General features: G+C 31.8%; 1 protein-coding gene across 2 annotated transcripts in view; it reads right to left on the reverse strand.

The window, feature by feature from the left end:
- Nucleotides 1–22,226, reverse strand: part of LOC115883354 (pleckstrin homology domain-containing family G member 5) — a 432,893-nt gene that overhangs the window by 116,675 nt on the left and 293,992 nt on the right. For both annotated transcript variants that reach the window (XM_030901711.1, XM_030901710.1), the window contains one exon: nucleotides 1,085–1,345. In XM_030901711.1, coding sequence (XP_030757571.1) covers nucleotides 1,085–1,345 — 261 coding nt within the window. The remainder of the gene's footprint in view (nucleotides 1–1,084; nucleotides 1,346–22,226) is intronic.

The following is a 22,226-nucleotide window of genomic DNA, read 5'->3' on the forward strand; positions in this document are numbered from 1 at the left end:
GTTGAGCTGCATTCAAGCGTGCTTGTCTTCCTGATGCTCTACAGACCAAAATTCGTCGCGAGTCTGACACTAGGCCTATTCTTGTTTCATCACTAAACATGACGAAATTCCAATTAGCTTTTTAATTAAATTTTAATTTTATTAATGCCTTAGCAATTGCGCGGTAACCCATATTATGCTAGATAAGATACTTTATTATTTAAGTGGAGTGTTTAGATTTACTCGGTAATCGAAATAGTAGATATATTACTCTTTTATAAATATTATCATCATCATCATCATCAGCAGCAGCATCAGCATCAGCATCACCATCATTCTCAGCTTATTCAACAATTTCCAATTATGATGTAGCCTCCGTAACATATTTAAATACTCTCTTTGTAGTTAGGCCCATTTTTGTCTATTGCTGGCTAGGCGGGCGCAACTTATCCTTGCGAGTCGTATGAGTCCGGCTTTACAAATTTGTCAGAATTTAACAAATATAATACATTTTAAAAGCATAGGGTTAAACGCATAGTGGTAGATGGCACATGTGTTTTTGAAACATCCTGTATAAATTTTGTGGAAAATGCAACCTGTAGACTAGGTTGCATTTTGCACTAAATTAGTAATTTTTCCACTAGTAAATATTTTTAAGTGTTTCTTTACAGTTTGTTGCTGGTTTGACAGTTGCAATTTATTACAAACCACAAACCAGTCTAAGTCATTTTAGCTAGCCTTTTGCTCACGAATTTCCCTGATGTAAGGAAAGTAACCATATATGGAATACCGCCATTTGTCGCAAACGAATACGCCTAATCGTAAAAGACAGCGATTTTTAATCTATTTCCGTCATCATACTCAAGTGCAGAATTTGCCTTGTCATTCAAACGGGCTTTGTGGCCAAGGTGAGAGGTTTTCTTTCAGCGCTATGAGATAAGTTTTTTAAGATATTCAGAAAGTAATAAGTTTTTAAGGTATTCTGAAAATATTTCTTCAAATATGGTGATTGCAAATAATATTGTATATTGTGACGATTCATTGATTACATGTTTCATTGTTTTAAGAGTCTTTTTATAAGATATTTTAACAAATCTAAGCCTACCTGTGATCTGCTCAACATGTGCTTCCTCGCTGCCGCGTGACCGTCGATCTGCGTTATAGATTGCGTCACAGTGGTGACCGATGACGTTGTGGCGCTGGTTCCTTGGGCATCAACCGCCGCCACTGGCGTCGAGGGGGGTGGATGGAGGGGTCGGGTACAGTCGGGCTCCGATTTGGAGTCTTTGAGGGGTGCTTCGCCTGTGGAAACGACCGCCTGGCGCATTTCCAGCGAGTCGAGGTGGTTGAGGCTCCTGGAACGCACCTGGAAGCAAAGAGGAAATACCTATTATAATAATAATAATAAATTTATTTATTCACAAATATAAACATACTTAATAACAATTCAAATATTAAATGTGAATATTGATCACTGAATCAATATAGAGGTCTGTATAACTATGTATATCCCAACGTTATCCAAGTCTTTCGTAACCCAAGCTCTTTATCAATGGCCTAGCATTGCCTAGTACAAAGAACCGCATATTTGCCAGATTGCTGCACCGACATAAAATGTGTTCTGTTGTTTCTTGACAGTTTAGATTGACAAAACGTGCACATAGCTTCGTCTGTCAATCCTATCAGCTTTAGATGCCTATTAAGCTTTCAATGCCCTATCAGTAGACCCCTACGGCTTTGACTATCTTTCTGTCTTTGCTTTTCAGTGTCGTAATTTTTGGCGAACTATGAACTTTTGCGCCGCAAATAATGCTAACATTATTCTTAACAATCCAAAATATACATGTATAGGTTCTGGCATTACATTTTATAGCTTAAAACCGATATAGGCATTAGTATAATACAACAATCTGCATCAAAATACATTTATATTTTGTAATATACCGGATGCGTCTCAAAAGTTGCTCACCACTATAACTTTTTTATTTTTTTCAGGAAAAAAATTGTTTTCGGCCATTTCCTGTTTCACAGGAAATTACTACAACTTTTGATTTTTAAATGGAATTCTCGGTATTCTTTGGCTTTATTCGATAGAAAATGACACTCTGAATAGAATTACATATCATATGTCAACTTTTGACATTTTCGAATATGATTTATTCAATTAAAAAAATAGCATTTTAAATTTTAATTTACAGTGTCATGGTCATAAATGTAACGACAATTTGACTCGAAATATCAAATGTGTGGTACCAAATTATTCGTATTTTTTTTTAAATTACATTATAAAATAAAATAAAAATTAAAAGTAAAAAAAATATTTTACATACAAAAAATTTACATTTTTTCCAAATATGCTAAAGATATTACCACCCTCGTAATATGTAGAGACTCGCTTCATAAATGGAAAAAGATCGCTGGTCCATTGTGCAGCTGCGGCAGGGGGAACCAGACCATCCGCCACATAGTGCAGGATTGCGAGATGACGGCTTATCGCACTGGCACAGTAAATGACTTCATTGATCTTCCTCAGACAGCAGTCGACTGGATTGATTCTATGAGTGTAAATATGATATTCATACTTTTTTACACTCTGTTCGTCCTTATATTGTTGTATTTGTACTTTTCTGATGTTTTGTTTTATATTTTTAACATTGTATTGTTTTTATTCCATGTGTACGAGCCATACGATAAATAAATAAATAAATACCACCCTCGTTCCATTTAAAAAAAATTAGATATGATTAAAAATACGATTTGGGCATCTTATAAGACGAAAAACATTAGACGGTCAAATCAATTTTTCCAAGGTTTATTTTAAATTATAACTTACGGTTCGTAACCAAAATTTGACTCTAAATACCAAGTATGTGGTATCAAATTAGTCGTAAAAAATGCTTTTTCCAAATATGCTAACGAGTCACCCTCGTTCCATTTGAAAAAACTGAGATATGATTAAAAATACGATTTGGGCATCTTACAAGACACGAAAAACATTAGAGGGTCAAATCAATTTTTCCAAGGCTCCTTGATAAGTATTTTTAACACAGTCGTGACATTCTAGATTGAAATTTAAAATACAACATCGTTTTGAGCGAAAATGTCAAAAGTTGACATATGATATGTCATTCTATTAAGACTGTCATTTTCTATTGAATAAAGTAAAAAAAATACCGAGGGTGCCAAGGTTGTAGCCATTTCCTGTGGAACAGGAAGTGGTCAAAAACAATGAAATCCGTCAATCAACCTAATTTATGTCATATACTAAACATACCAAATCTCGTTTTTTATCTGAAAAAATAAAAAAGTTATAGGGGGTGAGCCAATTTTGAGACGCACCCGGTATATCCAATTGAGACATTATATATTATTTTCTAAACAGTAAATACAAAAACTACAACAGCAAAAAAAAAGTAATAGATGGCATGCCATCGCAAAATTCAAGGCCTTTTCCTACGAAATGACCGTCCTAGACAAGTTGAATTACCGACAATTTTAAAATAATTTTCTCTACCTTATTGCCGGGTTGAATTTTCTAATTTTCCAGCTCCTCGAAAATTCCCCGAGCAATTTCCGTCTTGGAAACGAACCTTTTATATTATTTTTTTTTCGCAAAAAATACTCTTCGTCTTGAGCTCTAACGGTGGGATGCTTAACTCAGTTATTTTTCTAATAAGTTTAAAAATGAATTACTGTTGTAATGCACAAACTAAAATAAGGTCAAGAAACTATGGGAGATCCTTCACATTTTATTATATAAAAATTATATACCGGGTGTCTTCAAATCGACTCTCACTTTTCCAATAATAAGAGGTCGTTCTGTGCCGGAAACACTGCAACCTGTGAGATTGCTGAGTTTTTTGGAAATAACGAATTTTTTTTCAAAATCAATTTTATTCTTTTCTGCCGTTACATTTTAGAATAAAATATAATAATTCTGATAGTATTTTTAGATTTTCAAATTAGCTGATAGTTTGTGAGACACAGAGGCCAACTTAATTTTTTTAAATACGGACCTGAATTTTTTATATAGCTTTTGAAAGAACTCGGTTGCCGAAGTACAATGATATACTTTTTCCACACTTTTTTCTCTTTTGTTTTGGGTACCTTAACAACAAAAAAACTATTTAATTATTATTTAAAATAATTTCAAGTCCCACTCTGGTTTTTTAAATTATTTAATCTTATTATATTGAACGCAACAATATTGATCAGCGCTAATTAACATTGAATAAGAAAAATCGAGCCAATTGAAAGATTTTAACTTTTTTTATTTTGAAAAATTGAAATCTTAGGGTACGATCTAATAATTTGCATAATATTAATCGTAGTTATTCTAATATAAATGTTGAGATGTATTGATTTCACTTTTATAAATGATGCAAACTCTTAAACAGCGTCTACGAGTACACTATGCGAGAAACAATTCGAAACATGTCAAGGTCGCGTTTCGTCGCCCAACTTTGACGCATTCCGATTTATTTCCAGTTGTCTTGGCCCACTTCGGTTTGCCTCGACCTACTTTCGATTCTCAAAAGCGCCTGAAAACTACTTGTGAGGGCGAGGGGGGATTTTTTGTTGCCTCGTTCAATTTTGTTTTGTTTTGAGCTATTTCCAAGACGTGGCGGTATCTGTATCCAAGGCAAAGGATTTTTTTCATAAATCTCAGTGAAATATGTAAACCTAGACGTTTCTAAAATAGCTGTTTACGATGATATTTCGTTAATTACATCTCGTTTTATATTATATTGATATATATTCCACAGAATTAATATTTGAACACGCGTTTATTATATGTATAGTAGATATTTAGGAACAAAACTTTTCACTTAAACTGCAGGAATATAATTACAATATTGTTATGATTTAATTTTATTATAATGAATTAGTATATAAAATTTTATATGATGTTTGTTTACGGCCTTAATTGATTAATATAAGGTTAGTATTGGGTTAATAATAAAAAACAAACAACCAATCACGGCGCGGCGGGTATGGATCAATTTTAGGAAAGGTGGGAAACTAAGTTTTATAACACAGGCTTATATTTATCGTACTGTTTCCCGAAATGTTTTGCGAAATGTTGCACGAAATATTTTACGAAATATTTCCAGAAATATTTCGTGAAACATCATGGGGATAGTGTAACGGCTGTTTTAGTGACATTAAAAATCACGTACGACGTTTCGCTATTTTTTTAAATTCCCTATAAACAAACTAGAGATACTTTTATGAATTTAAAGGTTACTAGATGTAATACATCACCAAAACAGACACAGAGAAAACTTTTGCTCTTAAGTTATTTAAAGGAAGGAATAAATCACTCGGAATGACGCTCCTTATGTCAGGTCCCTTCCAATATTGCCCTTTTCAGTTTCAACAGACGCAAGCAAAGCAAAATCCCGTTATTTAGAAAATATTCGCACCGTCATGCCATCCGAAGACCCTTGTTAAACCAACATTTTTCTCCCTACAATCGTTTTAAATTGTGAAAAAACTGAGGTAGATAGCAAAATATTTTTTTTATTTAATTCAATTTTTGATAGGAAAAAAAAACGTATGAAATGATGTTGATATTTCATTTTTCGTAACCACGTAATAAGCACGTAACCTAACCTATATTTTTTTAATCTATCTATTCTATAATTAAAATTAGAAAACCTTCAGATTCTTCTTCTTCTTCTTCCTTCTTCATACTAGGCGAATCGCCTGTTTGGTTTCGTCATCTCTGCCGGTCAGACTGACAAGTTAACGGACGTCCTAAGCTTCTGCGACCTAACGGTGATTTGTCGCGTGCAACTCTCACTATCCTTCTGTTGTCCATTCTGCTGATATGGTCGTTCCAATCTTCCTTTCTGCTGAATACCCACTCATTTACATTTTCCACCTTGCATGCTCTTCTTATGCTTTCATTTCTCTCCCTGTCCAGAAGCGTCTTTCCAGGTATTCTGCCTAGTACTCTGATTTCGGTTGTCTCTAGTAGTTGTTTAGTTTTAGCGGTATCAGGTCGAGTTTCTGCAGTGTATGTCATTATTGGTCGTACCGTTGCCTTGTAAATTCTCGCTTTAGTTTCCACCTCAATGTTTTTATTTCGCCATATTGTATCATTCAGGCATCCTGCTATTCTAATTGCCTTCGTTGTCCGTTCTCGCACCTCCGCTTCTACATCACCATATCCTGAGATTACTATGCCTAGATACTTAAACTTCATCTCCTGCTAGATAACATTGCCCTCGACTTCCAGTTTGCATCTTAGTGGTACTTTTGATGTCGTCATGCTTTTAGTTTTCTGGGTCAATATTATCATATTAAGTGATTTGGCAGTGCAATTAAATCGATGTAATAAGCGCTGTAGATCGTTCTCATTTTCAGCTACCAATACGGCGTCGTCGACATAGCATAGAATAGTAATTTCCTGGTCGCCCATACTGTATCCCTTCAGTAAACATACATTTCCTATTATTTCGTCCATAATCATGTCGAAAAGAAGAGGGCTCAGGGAGTCACCTTGTCGGATTCCACGGCCTACATTTATTGGTTCGGTCAGGACCCCGTTAATTTTAGCATGAATTTGGTTCGCTTCATATATGTTTTGTATGGTTTTAACGAGCTTGTGTGGGATTTGCCTATTGTAAGGAAGGTGTACAACGTCTCTTAGCTGCACACGGTCGAACGCTTTTTCTAAATCAATAAAACACATATACGCTGGTTTGTTATATTCGATTGATTTTTCTGTTATCTGTCTTATGACAAAAACCGCGTCTGTGCATGATCTGCCCGATCTGAAACCTTGCTGTTCATCGGCTAAGCATGTTAAGTCGTTAATTTTGGTTGTTATCACTTTTGTCGTAAGTTTTAGTATGGTGCTTAGAAGAACAGAACATAACAACTTAGAACCTTCAGATTAAATACATTTATTTCCCATCTCGTTTTGATTGGTCTCACTATTATATTATTATGGAAAAGAAATTTAAATATAATCGAAAAAAAATTGTGCGTGGACTATGTGCGCATATTTGAAGTGAAACTTCTTACTAACAGCTATTAAATTGGAGGATCTGAAGGACATGTTTGAAAAAGTGACATACAGGGTGTCCCAGGCTGAGCGTGCATTAGAAGTTTCTAGATAACTACAATACCTAGATCGGAGATTTTTTGCACACCACTGGTTCAAAATGAGATCTATCGATTAAAAATATTTTCAATATGGCGGCACTTCTGGAAGTACCGGAAGTTGACTGCAACTTTCTTGTTTTAAATGGCTACCCCCATTTTTTATTAGACATATAAATTCTCTGTAAAATTTTATGGATTTTGATGTAAAACACTCTATTCCTAACACTAACCGTTTTTGAGAAAAAAAATATTTAAAATTTTTGGAGGAAAAAACTGTCAAAAAAATCTGTATAGTCTAAACGACAAATTTAGTGATTACCACAGCCACTGTGCCATAAAGAAAAGGCATGTGGCTATCTATTCCAAAAATTAAATTGTTCAAATATCATATAATATTGCCCGTAGGTGTAATGGAATTGAGCGATTAAACAATTATCATAAATCATTTTTTCAAATGGAAACCCACTATTTTTATTGAACTAGTGAAAAGGTTTTTTAATTCGTTACTTGTTAACTATACATGTTCCTATACCAAAAATAAATAGTTTTTAAGTTATTTAAGATTAAGTTTTAAGCATAGTTAGCTTCCTTTGGCATTAAGTGTCAAACTATCAGACAATTTATTTCCTTCTGCCAAAAAAATAATTATTTGAATTTCGTATATTATAAATACTGCTGCTAAAAGTTTATAAGATGTATTTATAAAAATATATCTTGTATTTTAATGATATCTAATGGCAATATGACATGGTCATATATAGTTTAATATCGCTTGATGTTTAACATCATAGGATGCTAGTTAAAAACCAGAAAAATATACGGTTTAAAACTAAATCTTAAATATCTTAAAAACGATTTATTTTAGGTATAGAAACGTGTATAGTCAAAAAGTAACGAATTAAAAAATCTTTACACTAGTCAAATAAAAGTTAAATAAAAAAAAGTGGGTTTCCATTTGAAAAAAATGATTTATGATAATTTTTTAATCGCTCAATTCCATGACAGCTACGGCCAATATTATATGACACTAAACAATTTAATTTTTGAAATAGATAGTCTTTGAAATAGATAGGGGATATGTCTTCTCTTTATGCCACAGTAGCTGTGGTAATCACTGAATTGGTCGTTTAGGCTATACACATTTTTTTGATAGACAGTTTTTTTCCTCCAAAATAAATATTTTTTTTCTCAAAAACGGTTAACGTTAAGTGTTTGATATTAAAATTCATAAAATTTCAGAGAATTTAAGTATGTAATAAAAAATGGGGGTAGCCATTTAAAATAAGCTCGAAAATAAGAAAGTTATTGTAAACTTCCGGTATTCCCGGAAGTGCCGCCATATTGAAAATATTTTTAATCGATAGAGCTCGTTGTGAAACAGTAATGTCCAAAAAATATCCGATCTAGATAATGTAGTTCTCTAGAAACTTCTAATGCACGCTCAGCGTGGGACAACCTGTATAATGCTGTTTTAATATAAATGTTATTTTCAATTTATTTCTAGTAAACTGTACATTTTCTGTTTCCTTAATAGCTTGCAAATTTTGTGGAATACTACCCAAAATACAGAAGTTTTATGCCAAAGCCTATTAATGTTAACGCTTAAATTTATTTAAGAAGAGACAAAATGTTGAACCTAACCAACAATTCGTATTTATAGTGGTTGACAGTAATTTTGTGTTAAATTATACAAACATACTAGTTGATTATTGGTTTGAAATTAATATGACGACGTCCTCCAATGAAAATGCGAGTTGCTTAACTCCAATAATTCTAATTCTGAGCAAGCAAAGGAGCTAAATGCTTTACCTAGACAATTATTCAGAAGCTACAAACCTATCGATAAAAATATGCATGAAACTTTACTTCCTAGCACATAACCAGAGGATATTGGTACCCACGTACAGAAAATTATTTAAAGTTCTTAGCTTTAAATTAAATTTTTTTTGGTGTTTGAGCGATCTTTACCGCTTTTTTCTCGCTAGCTCGTGCATCAAGGCATGGTCAAAATCAAGTCATGTCAAGGAATTTGGTGTGTCACGTAAAAAAGTTTCACTTCAAAAATTCATCATATTATTTAATTTGCGTTTTCTTGCAACTGTAGTAATAACAGCCGATAAATATTTCAATATCTTAAATGTATTGCATTCAAAACAAACAAAAGAATAACCAACTAGATATTTCTATCATTTGTTGATCACTCCGTATCTCCAACACAACGTAATTGGGTCCTTTATTTCATTTAAACTGATTATCATACAGTTTTGTAACATTAAATATTACAAAATTTTACCTCCTCAACATTGTTGACCAAACTCTGGGTGTATTATACTAGAACATGAAAAATAAATAAGATGTTTTATCTAAGACAATTAAACGTCATTTTAGGAAGCATTTACAATGCTTACCAATAATTAATCTCTACAGAAGAGTTAATTAAAACAAGGTGATATATCCGATAGTCGAACGCTAAACCAACCGATCGATTATGCTTCTTGTCCTTTGCGAATTGCAGTACTAACCGCATTTGTCCCTTGCCGTGTCATGGCATCCAAAACCGATATAAAGCATTAGGCCCGGTTATCTACCGCAACTGAGCTCAACTGCTTTAAAATTATTCAATCCTGAGAGAATTATTGCGTGGCATTAATTCAGAACGAATTCCGTTTAAATAAAATCTAAGTATCTAATTCCCGATTATCAATATTTTCAATTTTCATATCCCATAACATAGGTTTAAATAACTATAATCTGGAATATTTTTTACACATTTGAACCGATATATTGTAAACTCAAAACATTTTCCGATGCACTTTATCAATCATATCGACATTGACACTAAGCCCACGGCCACACAGAAAGCGTTTTTAGCGTTTTGCGTTTTTTGCGTCTCAAGCGCTTTTTGCGATTTTACCGTTTTAAGCGTTTTTTTCGATTTGTGTCCATTAAAAACACGCAAAAGACGCGGCAAGCTCGTGGATTCCCGGCCCGTTCAACAATCAATCCTGTGAGAAAGAGATAGGCGAGATCGGCGCGGTTAGCGTTGAAGAGACGAAGATAAAAGATGCTGGGATTGAATTGTGGACAGGCCGGGGCATATATTCGGCGACAAACACAATCTACTGCTAGTGCCAGTGGTGTGTGTAAAAATAATAATTTGCCATTTATTTTACGCATTTTAGTTTATATGTGTATAGTTATTTTATGTTGTATTGTTGTGGTTACTTGTTATAGTTTTTTATGTTGTAGTGTTGTGGTTACTTGTTGTAATTATAATATAATATAATAAAGAATTATAATTATATAATAGAATAGTAAATATATATTACTAGTTGCTAACGCAATTTTAGGACAAGATTTATAAAACTTTTTGGAGTAAAACTTCTTTACGCGCGCTGGGAGTAAACATTCAAGGCCGTGACATACGAGCTAGCGAGACGGCTCTGACACACGAGCTACTTGTAACGAAACGTGTTAACGGCTTAGAAATACGTAGTGACGCGACGTGTATTTGTGAGCAATCCACGTGTTTATCAAAAATATTGATATTTTAATACAAATTTTTTAAAAGTGAATCAAATTATTACTTGTAAAAAACCATTTGTTACACGTAAAAAACTATTTTTATTATTTTACGCGAATAAAACTATTATATGTAAAAAACTATTTTTTACGCGTATAGAACTATTTTTACTGGTAGAAAACTATTTTTTACGCGTATAAAACTATTTGTTAAACGTAAAAAACTATTTTTTTACGCATCAGAAACTTATTGTTTCTGGTAAAAAACCTTCTTTACGCAAAAAGAAATATTTTTAACGTATAAAAAAACTATTTGTTACACGTAAAAAAACTATTTTTTTACGCGTCAAGAACTTATTATTTCTGGTAAAAAAAACTTTTTTACACAAAAAAAATATTTTTTACGTGTAAAAAAAACTATTTGTTACACGTAAAAATTATTTTTTTACGCGTCAAAAACTTATTGTTTCCGGTAAAAAAACCTTTTTTACGCAAAAAAAGTATTTTTTTACGCGTCAAAAACTTATTGTTTCTGATAAAAAAAAATATTTGACGCAAAAAAAATAGTTTTTTACGTGTAAAAAACTATTTGTTACACGTAAAAAACTATTTTTTACGCGTCAAAAACTTATTGTTTCTGATAAAAAAAAGTTTTTACACAAAAAAATATGTTTTACGTGTAAAAACTATTTGTTACACGTAAAAAAACTAATTTTTACGCGTCAAAACCATTTGTTTCTGTAAAAAAACCTTTTTTACGCAGAAAAAAAAACACTTTTTACGCATAAAAACTATTTTTTACGCGTAAGAAAATATTCCCTTAATTTATTACTTTTTCAACATTTCATTAATAGAATCTTCCTAAACAGTAGATACTCTCTATAAAAATATTTTTAGATAATATCCTAAACTGAAAAAAAATGCTATTACTATTTAATTTATTTTTATTGTATTATTAAATATTACGTTCGCCTATGACGGGGTCTCATAGAAAACGCTAAAGACGCTACAGAAAACAAATTGATTTGTTTTCATTTGCGTTTTTTGCGAGACACGCCGACCGCTAGACGCTTTTGGTGGGGCCACTCCTATATAATCCTGTTATTTTGTTTTAGACGCAAAAGACGCTTCACGCTAAAAACGCAAAAAACGCTTTCTGTGTGGCCGTGCACTAAAGTTTATAAACCTGACTAAATTAAATTTTGACAAAAATGTTTAAATTTGTTGCATAATTTAAGATACCGAGCAGCTCTTCATTTTACTTTATAGAGCAAATGATTGTAACAGATATTTTATTTAGATTAAAGCTGCAAAAATTAGTTTAAACCGAATTTTATTATCGCTATGTTGGTCACATTGCGCCACGATCAGCAATGTTGTCCTTTATTATTTGACAATTATCTTAGTGTCAGTCATTATTTTGTATAATATCGTGTTGTTGTTGAATCTTTGTGAGTAATTCTCGTTTTTTTGCCTATTTTCATAGTCTTTTTCAAAAATTGCGCTTTTAAGCACAAACAGTTCTTTTAAGAACAAAGTTTTCGAGTTTTTGTATTGCATTTCTTAAAATTTGTATGTTGAAAATATGCCGAAGCATTTAAACAGTCGAAACAAAAGGGTTGTAGCTTCCCTGTTTTTTTAAAACTATTTTGAACGAGAACGTGACAAAAAAGGTCCTTTATTACCCTTGACTACAGTCAGAAAAGTAAGTTTGATTGATAAGCACATTATACCACTTTCAAAGTTAGTTTTTATTAAATTCTATGATTATTAGTTGGTGCATTAATAGCACTCTCTTACTTGTCATTACCACTTATGGCGTTGATGTACATCTATCAATAAATAAATAACCCATAATAACGCTTATAATAATCTTCATAATGTACTAGTTTTTGCCAATATGTAACAAGTAAAATAATCTATAAGACAAATAAATCAATTAACCACAAAAATATTAGTTATTAAATTAAAAATAAAACGTAAATGTCTTTAAAAAATGATATAATAAATATGTTGTTTGTCAATTTTAAAAATTAAGTTTCATCTGATAAATCCATCACAATCTGGCAGCGCTGTCGCCATCGCTTGTCACTCAAAGTTGATCACGTGCATCGGAAATTGCGATTATAGAACAAAAACTATTAGAAGAAAAATTATTATTATCTATAAAAAAATTATCTTTAAATAACTTCAACTAACTGTTCATAAAATACAGCTTTCATCATTCAGTCATAACAATCAATTATGAATGAAGCTCTTTGTTCTGTCGTATCAAACAAGGTCACACTGCAGTTTGTCACAGAGCAAACTGATTTATCTCCGGCAATGGCATCCAGTTGCCATCCTCTCTGGATAATCCTGCCGTATATGGACTTATTACAAAGCCATTTGTTAAAGGAAAGCAATGGTCGGCCTATGAATTACACCAAACGTGATGTTTTATTCGAATTGCTACGGTATTTGTTACCTACTACATATGAGGAGTAGGTAATCAATATAAAATAACGTTTTATATACAGGGTGGAACTGTATTCCGGAAACTTCGGCAGGATATTCTGCAGATAAAAATAAGTAAAACAGTTCGTATAAATGTATGACATAAAATGCTTAGTTTCGGAGATACCGGGTGTACAAGTTTCACATTTATTTCGATTTTTTCTAAATAATTTAACAAGTAACGTCAATATTTGGATGAAAATTGGTGTCTTGGTTTTTTTTACATGGAAAAGTTGATTTTGATGTCAATATAACTCCTATTTGTAGGGGGCGCCACCTACAAAGTGTAATAACTTTTCGTCCGTACCTGTATAAAACTACTGAGTGAAAAAATATATATTTCCGTGACTTTCTACGTAAAAAATGTCTCTTGGTAAAAATCGCTACGAGCAAACGTTCCCAAGATATTTGAAATGGAAATAGTCAATACATGTCTTGACAAAAAATAAACACGTTGTGTAGATAGTTATTTGAATGAAATAATAAATTTATTATATTACATATATACTTTTATTTTTTAAAATTAATCAAAATTTTTTTCTGTTTGGTTTGGTTTGGCGCGTTTGGTTTCACGAACTTTTGGCGCAAAACATTTCAAATTTATGATTTCAGTCTAATAACTGTTTAGTCAACATGTTTAATTTTATGTCAGTCATGATAGGTATTGATAATTTCGATTCCAAATATCTGGAGAACCATTACCAGCAGCGATTTTTACCAAGAGACGTTTTTTACGTAAAAAAATGTCGTAAATTCATATTTTTTTACTCACTAGTTTTATACAGGTACGGACGAAAAGTTATTACTCTTCAAACTAGTTACAAAATATGTAGGTGGCGTCCTCTACAATCTACAAGTAGGAGTCATATTGACATCAAAATCAAATTTCTGATGTCAAAAAACTCCCAGACACCATATTTCATCCAAATATTGACGTTACTTCATAAATTATTTAGAAAAAATCGAAAATAAATATGAAACTTGTATACCCTGTATCTCCAAAATTAAGCATTTTAGGACATACATTTATAAGAAGTTTTTTACCTATTTTTACCTGCAGAATATGCTGACACAGTTTCCGGAATACAGTTCGGACCACCCTGTAAAATTTAAAATACTGAAATGATCGAGAGAAGAAACGGCCAAAGACGGAGGAATGAGAATCGATGATAATTTTGGCGAGGTCAATCTCTAGAAGTCATTTACTAAAAACTGATATAAAAATTGTCAAAAATTAACACTAATTACAGAAAGATTAAAAAGAATAGAAGGTTTCCGGACACACAAATCTGTTTCCAAACAAACATTTTTCTGGAATTTTAAATTACACCGTTTAAAAATAATATTTACTCAAGTACGGGTTAAGTAAATGACGCCTAGAGATTGACCGCGCCAAAATTATTATCGATTGCCATCTTTGACGCGTTTTTTTCGATCATATGCAAGAATAAGATAAAACCAATTAAAAAGTAAACAGGAAACAACATAAAATAAACTAAGAAAAGGCTAAAAAAAGGCTAATGAATACATTTAAATTCAAATCACTTTTAAACGTGGGCAACGGCCTAGCTACATCGAAACACCTGTTCCCATTAGAACACCTAAGTTAAGCGACGTAAGACGATACTAGTGGATGGACGGGTGACCGGTTCGAAACTCAAGGCTAAAGTGTAAAATCTATTGACACATACTGCTCATTCACGCCGGTTCGAAGCCGGATGAGATCGTATATCTCGTGTGAGGAAGAGTCGATTTAGACACTTGCCAAGTCGGTAGGCCATTTAGCATGATATGGCCGAGGACCGCGGTTCGGATTCCTCGTAAACAAAGTAGATCCCATCCAGATTAGCCCTGGCAGCGAAAAGGAGATGTTAACTGAAATCTTTACTTTACTTTCAAACCTCAAATATAACAGTCAAAAAATGAAGTATCGTAATGTCGATTTCTTCTGTAGTATATCGGTATAAAAATAGTATTAGGTAACCCACCTACTGTTATAATATTTAAAATAACAAATAAAAAACTCGTTAAAAATTAAAACCTCAAAAAAGCTCATTTCATTCAGAGAGTTCAAGACTAATATAAATCACAATAACAAAGTGTATTTTCTTTCAGATACCCTTTAGAATATAAAAAAACGGTAAAACATAATTATTTTCAGCTTGCTATTACCAGGAGTAGGCGGTAAATTAATTTTCGCGTAACTGAAATGTCAAAAGTTCCGCTATAAAAAAAGGGAATAGAAAAAATACCTTGACATTTGTTGAATGCTCTAACTGAGATAATAGTCCAATAACTTCAGACGAAATTCGAAACAAATGAACGAAACAATGAAAAAAAATATATATTTTTTTTCAAACGTCACAAAAGCATAAATTTTTGCGATGGGATTGACAATATAAACGTCATTTTAACGCCTAAAAGTGCTTCACTTTTACGCCTAAGCACAAAAGTACGAAAATATATTATTAAACTGACATAAAGTGTCAAATTCAACAAGCATAAGCATAGTTTCTCGATACATAATTACTTACAAGGTATTACTTTTAAATATTTTTATATAATTTGCAACGTTTGCTTGTTGTTTTAAAATGTATTTTTGACGTTTGAAAAAAAATACATGTTCCATTCGGAATAAAAATGACTTTTTTATTTGTATCCCTAATAAAACAATATACTATTTTCAAAGAGTTTATTATTTCACGAGTAGATGAAGAAATCACAGTTTTGACCATACATTTGTTATAGGTATACTCTGTTTTTTAGACGATGACAGAAAAAAGCAGATGACGTCCCATACCAATCTATTTATTTTACTAAAAAAAGTTTCTAATAATTTTTAAGTTAACTATGGATGGGTTAAAATATAAATTCGTCAGGCGTCGTCTCTTGTTGTTTTTATCCAGTTTTATTGGTTTATTTCAAAAATGACAGATCGTATTTCAATTTTATTGGTTTGACGGAACGATGAACGACAAACGATGCGTATGAACTCGCCTTTAGATTTTTGACCCTTGTCAAGTCTTGCCAAATTATAGGTTATAATTTTGTGTCAACTTTTGTCAAATACCCTGCGTTTTGGAAGATGTGTTTTGTGTCTTTTGAAGTCAAGTGTAGGAAAAATCGAGTGAAAATTAACTGCAGACCGCAGAGTTACAGTTTATGGTTAATACTCGCTGACCAGGCAGAAAGTCTTATAGACCAATAAAGTTACCATCAATAAAGTTTGTATACCATCTCGTCGTAGATAAGTACATCTCGTATATGGTAGAAGGACCATACTAAACACATACTAAAAACTGGAGTAGCTGTAAAATATCGACATCACACGATAGGTAAATAATGGATTTTAGTACTGCAGAAAAATAATGTCAAAAGGTACTGGTTTAAAAAAAAAAGATTAAAGTTAATTAATCAACCTTTTAGGTATAAAATTTGGCAAGTATTATTATTAATAAAAAAGTTTGTTTTATATATTCCTGTGGAATATTACAAATTTGTATTTGTACATAAGTTATATTGATAAATATAACCATAAATGCGGGAAGTTTCATGAAGCTTGAAAGTAAGAAATAGTTCTTTTTTATATTTTTTTGGTATGTGATGTCTTGTTCTTGTTTGTTTTGTATTAACACATACCGTTTTTTGTTAAATAAAATAAATGAATCACATTTTTTCAGTTTTATACAGTTTTTTTCACAATATTTTGAAGTAATCACTTGTCAGTCAAATTTTAAATATATTAATTTTCTGCTATGCGTTCCAGTTGTACCAACTTATTTCTTTGTAAAATAAAATAAACTACTTTGAAATTAAAATGACAGACACATCTATCACAGTCAAGGATCTTGTCGTTGGACAGACTATAGTGTCATTTTGATTATAAAGTGTTTAGTATTTAGTTTATTTAATAAAAAAAACATAATATTTCATGTATGCAGATATTTTAAGCTTTTTCGTCCAGATTAGTTTTAGTTCTACTATAAACTTCGTCTCCTTAATTTCTTTGGTAAAATAGTCTAAAGTTATAGGGCTAAAAATACGAGGGCAGGAAAAACAGGGGAAGAAATAAGTCAAATGGAGATAATTGCTGAACGTTTCTGAAGAGTCGACCCTTCAATATAATACCTATATATATATAAAGAATTTTAGTGGAATGCGGAGGTTCAGCACACTTCTATCGTATAATAATGTCCGATCCTTTTATCTTTATTTTTTTCTGTCTATTTATTTTAGGGGTTCATATTTCAATTATTGGAAAGGTATTTCTTATGGCAGTAACTACGGTCCATATATAGGGTATTTCAAAAAATATGATTTCTTTTTCATATCAACATAGCTCCGATGCTGCTATGTTTCGTAACCCAAAGCTAAAGTCTTATTTTTTTTTCGATTTTTTATGATTTTCTTCGTGTTCTTCGTTCGTTTATGATTTTCTTAGTGTCTAAGTGATTAGAATGAAATTTTAATGCTAATAAAGTGTCTACATATTCACCAGGGATGAGCATATGGGATATGAGTGTAATATTTTTCTAAAAAAACATGTGCGCCACCGACTTTTTCTCTTGTTAGCACAATTCTGTAGGCCCTTTAATGCCGATTAAAAGTTGTCTCTTGAAATTTTGTTCAATTCGATCTCCTTGATGATATAAACGCAATTTTATTAATTAAAATTCATAACATTAAATTAAAAATAAAATTAATATATTGCTTATTTAATCCGATTTCGGTAGTCATCATTTTCAGCTTATTCAAATATTTCCAGTTATGGTGTAGCCTCCCTCACATGCTCTTTTTGTAATTGGGCCCATTGTTGTCTATTGTTGGCTATGCGGGCCCAAGTTATCCCTGCCAACTTCCTAATATCATGGCCCCATCTCAGGTTCGGTCTTCTTCTAGGTCTCTTAATTCCTTGTTGGTACCATGCTGTAATTTTCGAGGTCTATCTGTTTTCCGTTCTTCTTTCCAGGTGTCCTGCCCCATTACCATTTGAGGGATTTGACTCTGTGGAAAACATCTATTACCTGAGTCTTTTGTCGTATCCACTTTATGCTTTTACGGTCTCTCTCAGTTATTCCCAACATGTTTCGTTGCATTGAGCGTTGTGCGACCTGCAGTTTCCTTATGAGGTCCGTTTTAAGTGTCCAGGTTTCGGATGCATAGGCCATGACTTGTAGTAAACATTGGTCAATTTCTAGAAAAAATTTTCAGTTCAAAAATTTCCAAATGACCATTTTCTTGCAAAAAAGCCTCATAGGCTTGATTCTGGAGTCGAAATATACTCCCTTCAAAGTATTTGCTCTTATTTAAAACTCTCGAAATTACTGACACCCTGTATAATTTGGCATACAATTATAACAATCACACAACTTATTAGCCTATGATACGCATTTATTTTAAAACTGCTGATGTAATTAACATTGAATAAAATAAACTGCTCTCGTCTAGTATTTTATAGTGACTATACATTAAAATGTGGTCAATTCGGAATCAGGGACCAATTGGGCTTAAATAATGGCCGTTGTGACCGATTTGCGGATTGGCACAGTTACAATACTGTTAATATCATTAAATTATGCACCGTTGAATAGGCCATCGGATTAGGGATATTAGCTAGGAACAATGCTGCACTGATGCTGCATAGAATAAACGACAATTTCAATTATTTATAATTCCGTAGCAACATAAAATACTGGAATAAAAATACAAACAACGAACAGTAGCACAGAGGAGTATTCCAAAAATTTGTTTGCACTATTTTCGTATTTAATAATTTACTAAAAAAACTTACATGTAGGCAGTAAGACGATATAAAGGTTTCTGGTAGTTTTGCACAATAAAAATTGTTAAAATATGTAGTAGGAGTATTTATTGTTTTTCTTACATCTATTTTTTCACTTTAACGGTGTTTAATTAAGGATGCCTCAGTTTAAAGCAATATTGCTGTTAAAAAGGCCGCAATTCGAAAGATTTTAACATTTAACAAAAAATTAGTACATACATTTTTATCTTTCAAAATGTTTTATTACATAGATATACTAAAGCAAAGTTCTTGATGTTGAAAATAAATAAATAGGTAAACGGAAAAGATATCTAATAAGTCAGCTGATCATGGCGTCTTGCACAATTAATTAGTTTCGGTTCAAGCAGTCATTGTAAGTAAAGAATTTTTTGAATCATACTTTATAATACTGCCAGTCGAGTATCTATCACATCATTTTTGATCGTGTTATTTTTTAGAAAAAAAATATTTAAATACAGCTGTGTCCAAAAATTTAGGTAGTTTTTAAAAATGTTCTTCTAATTATAAAATAGGTAAAATACAGGAAATTTGATGATTTTTCTAAAGATCTGGAATTTTTTTGAAGTTAAAAATATATAAAGATTTTTTAAAGCTCGGTTTTTAAAATTTCTGGCAAAACTTACATGCAAACATAAAGTGGAGAAAAAACTTACATGGAGGTAGTTATATAGAAGAAATATACTTGAAAATTGGCGATTTTCTGTAATTTGTAAATAGTAAAACGGTACATTATACTCTATCATGCAAAACTTTTGAATATCTATTCAAACTATTCTATAAACAACCTGAAAATTATTCTGATCTAACTACATTAAAATAATTCTTAAATAGTATAAACTAAAACAGAGCGCTAGGTAGGTATATAAAAAGAGGTACACTGTGCCATTGTTAGTAAAATTAATTTTGAATAACTAGTAATTACCCCACCGTATAAAAATTAATCCTCTGCTAAATAACATTAATAATTTCTGTTAGTCTAATCAAAACTTGACCCTTTAGGGTTTAACAATTAGCACATTGGGTTCACAGGAAATTTATGTGGAATAATCGTACGGTTTATCTAAACAAGCCCTAATACAGGATGAATAAACATCTATGTAAAATAAATTTACTTGAACCAATTCAGAGAACAATTTATATTTAAATTGTTCTCAAACGCTGCGCTGTTGAAATATTTACTAAAAAGAAAAAGTATAGTATTAAAAAGTTAAGTAAGCTTTAAAATTGAGTATTTTTATTCAGACGTAGATCTTTCAGTAATAGTGAATTTAGTCGAGATACACTGTGTATATTTGGTTTACCCTTACCCCAGAAGGCAGATCGACTAAATTATTAAATAGGAGTATTTATTTAATCCCAAAATGTACCTGCCAATTTTCAAAACAAATCTAGCCACCCTCCTTTTGACTTAATATTATTATCCTATATTTGGCCTGGATAGAATATTAGGAATGAGTAAGTAAACATGAGATTTATTGGATATCTAGTACTTTCGGTATCGAGAATAATTTTAAACCGATTAATGAGTAAGTATCTATAAAATTCCCCAGTACAATAATACTAAATTGCGTTGAACCCTAGCTGCAGTAATGTAAAGAGAAATAATATTTTTTGGATGTTTGAAAATTAAAGACAAATTTTGATCTTTGAGAAATTTAGTTTGTAATCATTAGTGATATTGTTATATCATATAAAATATCTCCACCAATGTCCCAAGTGTATATCAAAGTGTATAACATCGCTATAAGTGTCAGAATTGGTTTAAACTTTTTTAAGTTTCTAACAATATATATATAACTTATTAAAAATGCAAGCGATCTAGCTAGAACAGTAGCGAAGACTCTACTAACTGAAGCATAACTGTTCTAGTTCCCAAGTTGAAACCCACTTAAAGCGGAACTCAAGAACCTGAAAGATTGCATCCGTAACCTTCAATGGGAATCCCCCAACGGTCTAAGACAATCGAAGACATTTTTCAGGACTTACGGCCAAGAAAAATTAAAGATTTTCCTTGATCTAAATAAGAACAATCTTTGGATTACAACGACGTTTTAACAGGACATTTCCTCAATGAGCATCTCGGTAGGTTGAAGCTAAGACACAACGGTGATTTCAGATTCTGTGGGGAAAATGGCGAAAACATCAGAACACCTCATCACTGAGTGCGCCGAGAGGACAACCAGTCGTGCCATAAACTTACTTGTATAAATATATTAAAACTCAGACTTCTGCCTTAGTATTTATATTTAATGATTGGTGCTTATTTTATCTCGATACAATGACTAAATAAATGTATCGATAACTAGATGGTATAGTTCCATCCCTAATCATAGTTATCGAGGTATCTTTGGATGTGAATACTCCTCCGCTTTTCTACAAAGAAGGATTAAAATTAATTCTACGTTCCTTCCATCGTTCTTTGTTCGAAATTTAGTCAACGCTTTGAATCATAAAGTTTCATATGAATTATACTATACAAAGTTTCATAATTTTCGTCATCATGTTCTGTGTTGGGATTCGTTAGCTGATTAGAACTGAGTTATTCAAAATTAATAATATGACGGATTCTCACTGAAGCAGTGTCACTGACTCAGTGTTACTAAAAGACAGGGGACGCAGATTTGTTAACACATTTTATTTTGCTAGTTAAATACATTAAGTTGGTCTAGATATCTTTTGTTGATCTCGTAAATATAAAATGTCTACAAAACTACAGCCAGTTGCACACCAGTTGAATATCAGTTAAAAAATATTTTTGATACAGTTAAAATTTTGTTACCTTTTTCTATTAATTGAAATTTACTATCACTAATTTTCACGTTTCGAATGCTTACATTGAAAATAGAGGAACAAACATCTATGCTAATTGAAATCACTAATTTATTCCACTAATTTCGAGTTTTTAAATAAAACTTTAATAAAAAATGTCTATACCTATGTGGTGGATTCATCTCTCCAAAAAATCCTATATGTGTATTTCGCCACTGCAAGAAAATCTACAAACTAAAATAGTTATATTTTGTAAACACTGCTACGTTAATCCAAACGGAGACTACTTGTCAGCAGTTACGATAAACAAATTTACCTAACGAACAAAAAAATGCTTAACGTTTCGGAAAGTTTACCTCTTTCCGTCGCCGGAAGCAAAAAAAAATACAAAGAATAAAGAAAAAACTATTTAAAATATTGATTATTGAATTGTTTTATTCAAGGACACTTTAGTTTTTTAAAACAGATACCTCTACAAAAACCGTTGACGTTCTGTTAAAATGACATTATCAAGACATTATATCAAGTTAAACTTCAAAAT

The sequence above is a fragment of the Sitophilus oryzae genome, unplaced genomic scaffold (assembly GCF_002938485.1).
Source record: "Sitophilus oryzae breed Bouriz unplaced genomic scaffold, Soryzae_2.0 scaffold_186_pilon_pilon, whole genome shotgun sequence".
NCBI lineage: Eukaryota > Metazoa > Arthropoda > Insecta > Coleoptera > Curculionidae > Sitophilus > Sitophilus oryzae.